Source organism: Castor canadensis, chromosome 16, assembly GCF_047511655.1.
Source record: "Castor canadensis chromosome 16, mCasCan1.hap1v2, whole genome shotgun sequence".
In the NCBI taxonomy this organism is placed as follows: Eukaryota; Metazoa; Chordata; class Mammalia; order Rodentia; family Castoridae; genus Castor; species Castor canadensis.
In genome coordinates, this window is record NC_133401.1 from 18,202,091 (window position 1) to 18,210,402 (window position 8,312).

At 56.6% G+C, this 8,312-nt stretch overlaps 1 protein-coding gene and 1 non-coding gene across 3 annotated transcripts; both read left to right on the top strand.

Annotated features, from left to right (window-relative positions):
• The first annotated feature begins 217 nt into the window (after positions 1–217).
• Positions 218–8,005, top strand: Nop53 (NOP53 ribosome biogenesis factor). 2 transcript variants are annotated; one of them, XM_020179622.2, is made up of 13 exons: positions 218–561; positions 910–974; positions 2,026–2,134; positions 3,087–3,286; positions 3,631–3,701; positions 5,344–5,439; positions 5,739–5,843; positions 5,929–6,117; positions 6,471–6,646; positions 6,860–6,926; positions 7,426–7,502; positions 7,589–7,645; positions 7,920–8,005. In XM_020179622.2, the coding sequence occupies exons 1-13, from the start codon at positions 233–235 to the stop codon at positions 7,924–7,926; spliced, it is 1,548 nt and encodes a 515-aa protein (XP_020035211.2). In that variant the 5' UTR covers positions 218–232; the 3' UTR covers positions 7,927–8,005. The 2 variants fall into 2 exon arrangements, with proteins under 2 accessions (XP_020035211.2, XP_020035212.2); XM_020179623.2 differs by lacking the exon at positions 7,920–8,005 and having other exon boundaries at positions 7,589–7,649.
• LOC141418386 (small nucleolar RNA SNORD23) lies at positions 6,964–7,071 on the top strand. The gene has a single exon (XR_012443032.1). It is a non-coding gene; the product is annotated as a small nucleolar RNA SNORD23 (small nucleolar RNA).
• Positions 8,006–8,312: the final 307 nt, after the last annotated feature.

Genomic DNA, 8,312 nt, shown 5'->3' on the forward strand with positions numbered 1-8,312 from the left:
ACAGCAAAAAAAAAATTAAAAAAAAAAAAGAAAACGAAATTTAAAATTAATCAGCTTGATCAAAGATCCCGGACGGCCTGGAAAGCTGTTTTGCTTAGAGTGAGCACCAACAACCTATAACCCACATTCTCTGCCATTAGGAATCTGCGGATCCCCTTGCAAAAGCTGGAAGGAGGAGCCATTTATCCTTTACCAAGATGGCAATCTCTCGTGCCACCATAACTTTACCAAGATGGCCGCCACAGGAAATACGTCACGGGAGAGGGTGGGCGAGCTGCGCGCGCACATTTTGAACGGGCTTTCGGAGTGTAGACGGTTGAGCGCTTCCTTTAACAAGATGACGGCGAGAAGTGAAGGTGGTGGTGCCAGGCAGCGCTCGAAAAGCGATGCCGATTCTGGCTTCTTGGGGCTACGGCCCACTTCTGTGGACCCAGGACTGAGGCGGCGGCGGCGAGGTCCAAGAAATAGGAAGCGGGGCTGGAGGCGGCTCGCGCAGGAGCCGCTGGGGCTGGAGGTTGATCAGTTCCTGGAAGACGTGAGGCTGCAGGAGCGCACGACTGGGTGCGTGGGGCGGGACTTCCGGGAGCTGTGCGGGCTCCGGGGAACTTGGGCGGCGAGGAGTGCGGGAATTCGAGGGGATTGACGAGGGTGTCAGGGTGGGCGACTTGATGGAGTCGCTATGTTTTGCGAATAAGTGTACAGGACCTCCAGCAGAGTTTGAGTTTCAAGTGCGTTCCATGCATCTTCCTTGTGTTGGTGCTACTTGAGTACTAATTTATGTAAAATAAGGGGCGAGGCCTTAGCTTGGCAGCTCCCATGGCGGTAAGAGGGTGTTTGAAGAAAGAGGAAGGCTGGACCCTGTTGTCCTCCCAACGTCATTGGTTTATGGTCTACATCTTCATCTCCCAGTTGCTTGGTGTCAGAAGCCCCCAATGAAAAACTCTTCTTCGTGGACACCGGCTCCAAGGAAAAAGGTACGGATGGCTCTTATGGTGGTACAGGGCTGTGCTTGGTTGGAACCAGCCCCTCGCATCCTCTTGGGATTACAGATGTGCAACTCCACAGGAAGATCTGTGTTGCAGGGTTTGGTGGTGCACATCTGTAATCCCAGCTAACCAGGAGGTGGAGGCAGGAGGATCTGGAGTTTGAAGCCAGCCTGGCAAAGTTGGGGGTGGGGAGAGGAGGTGAAAAGGTGGAACCCTGATTCAGGGTTGTATCCGCAGTATTTTGAAAGATGAAAGACGTGTTAATTGACACGATTTAGAAGGCAAACGCTTTCATAAAAGGATCAGGTATAGTATAACATCCTTGGATGGGAAGAGTGCAAGCTAGAAGACTGTTGCTGTTTTTGTCTTGTCTTATCCCCACTCCATCAGTGACTTCAGTGCACAGAAAAGCCAGGTAGGAGTATGCGTGAATAGGTTAGGGCGTCTCCCGTTAGCTTCGAAAAACCTGCTGTGAGGAATCAGAGTTTGCCAGGTGCCAGTGGCTCATGCCTGTAATCCTAAACCACTTGGAGGCTGAGATCAGGAGAATTGCAGTTCGAGACCAGCCCAGGCAAAGAGTTTTTGAGACCCCATTTCAAAAACTGAATAACCAGAGTAAAATGGACTGGAGGTATGGGTCACGTGGTCAAGTGCCTGCTTTGCAAGCATGAAGTTCAAATCCTACTCCTGCCCCCCCCAACCCCACAAAAAAAAAAAAAAGGAATCAGCTGTTTTCATTAGAAAGATGAGCTTTCATACGAACAAGATCGCTTCTAACTTGCAGTAAGAAGCTAGCCTTAACAGTTCCTGTACCTTGTTAGCCTGCGTCCTGCTGGCCCAGCACAGGGGAGGGACAAGACTTGGGCACCTTGGGCCCTTCCCCTGGGGCTTCTCCCTTGGGTGAGAGAATGAGATTGGCCTTGAGGCCTCGAGCTGTGTGCTGGGATGACGAGCACAGGCTGATGGCAGTGGAGGTGAGATGGGGGGTGGTTTTTGGTGGTGGGGAGGCCCGAGGCCATGTCTCCTCCTCTCCCTCCAGAGCAGAGAAAGAAGAGGACCCGAGTGCAGAAGAAGTCACTGTGTCTCCAGAAACCGCTGCGGGCTGACCTCATTCTTGAGAACACATCCAAGGTCCCTGTTCCCAAAGAGTGAGTGTGCTCCACACGCGCCTTTTTACCTTCCCATCCCTTGCCTAAAGGGATGTTAGAGATATCTTTAAGATATCGGGGTGTCATGAGAGAGAGATAACACAACTCAGAAGTCAACAGGCAAGGCAAAATTTACTTAGGCAGAAGGGTGCACCAGAGACAAAGAGCAAGCTCGTCCAGTGGGTAGTCCCTTGGGGTTTTATCTCTAACGCAATGCTGCTCTTCCCCTGAATTGGGCAGGTTTTGGCTAATTAGAAAGAGGACATCATTGGGAAGGGGCTTTAAAGACAAAAGATGTTTCAAAGTTCAGGGAAACAATAACTGTTTTAGGTTATCAGCTCCAAAAGTAAAGCATCTTGTAGAATTTTGTCCAGCTGAGGATAACAACCCTTTGTTTTTGATAGAAACTCATCACGTTAAGCAGAGTCCATGAAGCGAGCATATGGGAAGGGGGTTAGTGAGACTAACATTTGTAACGGCAGTGATTATTGGTTAAATCCTTTGACAAAAAAGACCCAAGAAGTGATTCTCCCAAGAAGGTGGGGGGCACATGGGAGCTGATGGGGGCTTTGGAGAGTGGCTTGGAGGAACTGAGGGTGTGGGCCTGGGTGCAGCGGGGTCTATCTTGGAGAGGCAGGTATGCCTGGGAGCCAGGTGTAGGGGGCAGGTCAGGGGCCTGGTGTCACAGCACTGTGGGAGGGGGCAGTCTAGACAGCTGGCTGCCCCCGGGTGAACTGTGGGGTGTTAGTTCAGATGGTGTGGAGATAGATATTGGGTGCCAGGGATGTTCTGGACAAGGCTGGTTCTGTCTAGTTGAGTCTGGGCTGAGGAGAGGCCTGGGCTGTGAGACAGACTGCTGAATGGTGGGGAGAACTGGCTGCAGAGGACCCCACCACTACTCAGGCTGTGACCTCACCTGCTGCCCTTCTTCCTCCCTCCCCATTCTACCCAGCATCCTCGCCCACCAGGTCCCCAATGCCAAGAAGCTGAGGCGGAAGGAGCAGTTATGGGAGAAGCTGGCCAAGGAGGGCGAGCTGCCCCGGGAGGTTCGCAAGGCCCAGGCCCGTCTTCTCAACCCGCCTGTGGCCAAGTCCAAGCCTCGCCCCCAGGACACTGTTGAGCGGCCCTTCTATGACCTCTGGACCCCTGACAGTAAGCGATCCTATTGTCACCTGCAGACAGGGCAGGACTGCTATGTTGCGCACTGCCCAAGAGCACAGTGACAGGGTGCCCCGCAGGTGTTGCTTTGATGATCTTCCAGTTGGGAGTGGCGCCTTTCCTGTGTGGGCTCCCCCTTTCCCAGTTATGGGGGCTCCTGCCTCACCTGTGGCACTCTTCTGCTTTCTGAATCCTATCTAGACGTGGTTTGGTTTGGTATTCAAGGCCCTTGGGCTGAGCTTCAGAGCCATTTTTTTGGAATGAGGAAGGACTGGAAGGGAGTTCCTGGCCTTTTTCCATGCTAGAGCCCCCTGCAGTTGCCCTCACTCTCTCTGCAGACCCTCTGGACAGGCCATTGGCTGGTCAGGATGCATTTTTCCTGGAGCAGACCAAGAAGAAAGGCATGAGGGTGAGATTGAGTGGGCAGGTGACAGGGTGTGTGAGGGTGGGGGGGAGGGCATGTGTTGGGACCTGCCACAGTCAGCTCTAGTCTCCATTTGGGAGCCTGTCATCCTGGCTACAGGAAATGCCAGTGCTGGAGCCAGGTGGCCTCCCATTCCTTCCTATGTAAGTGTGGATGGCAGCAGGGCTCAGTTCATAGGAGAGGGGAGTTTCAAGAGGTAACGTGCAATTGGCTGGAAACTGAGGCCAACGCATAAGTGCTTTGGGGTTTGACTTGTGGCCACCATCTTAAGCTGCTGGACCTCAAGGGTTAGATGGTGTAGACTCAGCACTGGCTTCATTCAGGGGAGGAGTTGCTGGGCAGCAGGGAGCTATTGGGGGAGAGTAGTGGTTTCACCTTCACAGGTGAACTTTGTCATGTTGGGGCCACTGGGGTGGAAAGGAAAGTGATTGTAGTACAGCAGGTCAGGCTGCAGGGAGGCCAGGGCTCATTGGATAGCATCTAGGTCTGCTGGGGTCAAGAATGTGGAGGAAGGAGGAAGTCAGGCAGAGACGAAGGGAAGGGCTCAGATGAGGGGAACAGCATATGCAAAGGCTCGAGGTGGGACCAGACAGGATGCAGGACCCTTGAGGGAAGACAGTGTGGTCAGGCTGGGGAGCAGGCCAGAGTGCAGGTTTGCTCTGTGGGGCAAGGGTGGGAAACACCTGAGGACTCCTTTACAGGAGAGTAGAGAGATCCAGCTGCCCCCTGAGTGGGGCTTGGTACACAGGTGTGCAGGGAGCCAGGCACATGGGGGTCCTGAGCCAGAGAGGGCTAGGGGGAACTCAGGAACGACAGAAGCACCAGCCAGGATCATGGGGTCAGGTGTGGAGAGATCAGGGCCCCACATGGGACCCCGGTCTTCTGCTGGTGACCCACAGGACCTTTATAGGGGCAGGGGCCAGACAAAGCCAGCCGGGAAGTGGCGCAGGCACTCAGGTGGCCAGGGTCTTGTGAAGGTGTGGGTTTGATGGGCGGGTCCTGGGTGGACCTGGGGTTTTAGTTTCTCAGAAGCTCCCAGGGTTCTCAGGCCACATTAAGCAACAAGACTAGACGGGTTGTCAGCCAGCCAGGGAGGCTCATGGGCTCTGAGACTGCTGAGGGTGGAGTCAAGCTTCCCTCTCCCCTTGGGCTGGTCATCGCGTGGTCTCCCACCAGGAAAGGCTTCAGACTCACCTGGGGACAGGTGTCTGCTTTCAGAGGCGTTGGGTCCCATAGGCAGCTAGCAGCCTGTGGCCCTTGCTGTAGCCTCTGCCACCTCCTGAACCACAGGTCCTCCAAATCCCAGGTTGTGAGAACTCGGGTCTCAGCGCTCCGGGCTGTCTTAGTCCTTTCCTGCTGCTGTAACAAAATACCTGAGCCTGTGATTCAGGAAAACAGGAATGTATTGCTCATGGTGCTGGGGATGGGGGCACCGCAGTTGGGGCTCTGGTGAGGGCCTGGCTTCTGCTTCCAAAGAAGTTTGCTGTGTCCTCACATGTGGAAGGCTGAGGGCAGAGGGTGACCCCCCTTTGACTCCGTCACCTTCTCTTCACATCAGCACCTTGGCAAGTGAGAGTCCCAGCCCCTCAGCACAGACCTCACTTTGCCTTCCCTTGTCTTCCCCCAGCGGCCACCTCGTCTTCTCACCAAGCCTTCGCGGGTACCTGCTGTGGAGGTGACACCTGCTGGAGCCTCCTACAATCCGACCTTTGAAGACCACCAGGTGGGTGCATGGCCTATGGGTGGAGCCATGGCCACCGCCCCTCTTAGAGCATTGTCAGCCGCTTCACCAGGCCCCTCCTCCCTGAGGCCCAGGCCCTTGTCGGTTCTCTGAACTGTCTGTCCCCCACGGGTCCCATCACTGATGGGCAGAGGGCATACGCCCTCATCAGAAGCCCAGTGCAGTGGGGAGGGCGGCCCACTGAGCTGAGGCCAGGGAGAAGCCCCTGGAAGTCCTGTCCCCCCACAACCCCGTCACACTCCCTGTCCCTCTGCCCGTCTCTCCCCCATCCCTCTCTCCAGGCCCTGCTCTTGGCAGCACATGAGGTGGAACTGCAGCGACAGAAGGAGGCGGAGAAGCTGGAGCGACAGCTGGCCCTGCCCTCAGCGGAGCAGGCCGCCACCCAGGTGGGATCCTCCCTTGTCCACAGGGCCCTGCCTAACCTGCTGCCTCTGTCCTTCCCCAGCCTGCTGACCTGCTCTTCTTCCCCAGGAGACCATGTTCCAGGAGCTATGTGAAGGGCTGCTGCAGGAGTCTGACGGGGAGGACGAGAGGCCCAAGGCCCACGCAGCTGAGGCTGGAGATGGAACCACCGAGGGCTCACCAGCGTCCACCTGGCTGGCCAGTGTGGAGAAGAAGACAGAGCAGCAGCGGCGGCGGGAGAAGGCTGCCCGCAAGCAGGTGAGCAAGCTCCTGGGCTCTGCTGCCTCCTTGGATTCCCCGCTCCTTTTCTCCCTGTCAGCCACTGGCTTGCTAGTAGTGCTGCGCTGTGCCCTACCACACACTGTGCTGGGCATGCAGCAGGAGTCAGGCAAGACACCTACTTCTCTGGCCAACGTTGGAGGGATGGAATGGGGGATTTGGGGGCTGCAGGCAGACATGGGTAACGAGAGCAGTTGTGATGTGACCTGCATTAGCTGTCAGGAAGGGCCCCTGGGAGCGGGTGGGCTTGGGGACCCCAGGGCCCCTGAGTAGGGAGAGGCCCCATGGACTGGGTGGCATTTGAGCTGAGCCCTGGTCCCTCCTGTCCCCAGCGAGTGCAGCAGGCCGCACTGCGGGCTGCCCGGCTACAGCACCAGGAGCTGTTCAGGCTGCGAGGGATCAAGGCCCAAGTGGCCCAGCGACTGGCAGAGCTGGCTCGGAGGAGGGAGCAGCGCAGGATCCAGCGGCTGGCAGAGGCTGACAAGCCTCGCAGGCTGGGGCGGCTCAAGTGAGGCCTGAGCCGGGGCTCTGGGAGGATGGGAAAGGGACCAGTCCCACATCTGTCACCTTACTTTGCCCCAGAGCCCTTGGGAGACTGACTGTCTGTGCCCTGAAGCCCTGACCTCTTTGAGGCCCGCCCCTCCCCAGGAGGGAGCTTTGCACTTATGTTCTGGGCCTGCTAGACTTTGACTACTTGGCACCCCAATCCTGTGTTCCCCAGGTATCAGGACCCTGACATCGACGTGCAGCTCAGCTCGGAGCTGTCTGACTCGCTAAGGACCCTGAAGGTACTTGCCCATTGGGGGGTATGGTGTGGGGACCTCGTGCCCGGTGATGATACCCATCCTTGCTCCCCGTGCCTAGGGGCTATGGGCGACACCATGGCTGCCCTCGGGTTGGGCCGGTTGGGCTCTTGCCTGGGGGCTGAGGGCACGGGGTCCATGGTGGGGAGGGCACAGGGTGATGTGAGGGTCCCTCTGACAACCTGTTTTCCCAGTCTGACCCCAGTCTCCCAGCCCTACCTCATCTATCAGTTCTGCTGGGGTTTTCTGTCCCTTTCCTGTGAGGCTTGGCCTGTAGGCTCCAGCAGCTGTTCCTGGGCAGTGGCGTGCACCGTGCACCTTCTTCCTCTGGCTGGGCCTGAGCCCCACAAGCTTGGGCAGGCCAAGCACTTGGCATTCGGAAGGCAGCTCTGTGGAGATGGTTGCTGAGCCCTGTCTGAGCCCTTCGGTGGCACAGGGCCCTTGGCTTCTGCCAGGCCCTGGTGAGCTTCTGTGTGTCCCACAGCCCGAAGGTAACATCCTCCGTGACCGGTTCAAGAGCTTCCAGAAGAGAAACATGATTGAGCCCCGAGAGCGAGCCAAGTGAGCCTGGGCTGCTGAGAGCGGGGCAGAGCCCCTGGGTCTGCGAGGTTGCCAGTTACTCATCACTCTTTTCCTGCCTTCTCCAGGTTCAAACGCAAGTACAAAGTGAAGCTCGTGGAGAAACGGGCCTTCCGAGAGATCCAGTGAGTGTCACCGCCACCAGTCTCCTGGTAGTGACAAAAACTAACCCCAAAGGAGCTCTTCCATAGTAATCGAGTCCTAGGGCTCTTCCCAAACCAGCCCCTGTGCCCAGCCCAGAGAAGGTCACCCAGCAGAAGCCCTGAACCTGGGGTCCCCAAAGGAAAACTAAGGCCTCCAAACCAAGAGAGGGCTCAAGTGGGCCAGGACATGGGAGCTTGCCTCTTTATCCTCCTCAGCCCTCCCTCTGTCCTCCCTCTGTCCCCACTCTGTCCCTAGGTTGTAGCACCTGGATGTTGGAGCCTTGCCTCTCGCCACCAGTGGATGCTGGAGCCCCGCCCTCAGTAAAGTGCCTCTGACCAGTGCCTGGGCTCAGTGTGGCTTTTTCCTTTCATAGGCAGCTCTTAAATGAGTTTCTACACCCCCCCCTCACACACACAGACCTCCACAGGGGGTCCTCATCTGGGCTTTCAACCTGGAACACATTCACCACTCCCTGCTTTGAGTGACTTGAGGGGCAGATTTTGTCTCCACGTCTCATCCTGTTGGTAGTTGGTAGTTGGTGGGGTGGGTGGATGCAGAGCTCTTGCTCTTAGCAGGTGGGTTCATGCAGTAAGGCTCTCCAGCCTAGTTTTAGAAAAATTTTTTGAACCACTGTCCTGCAAGATGGCA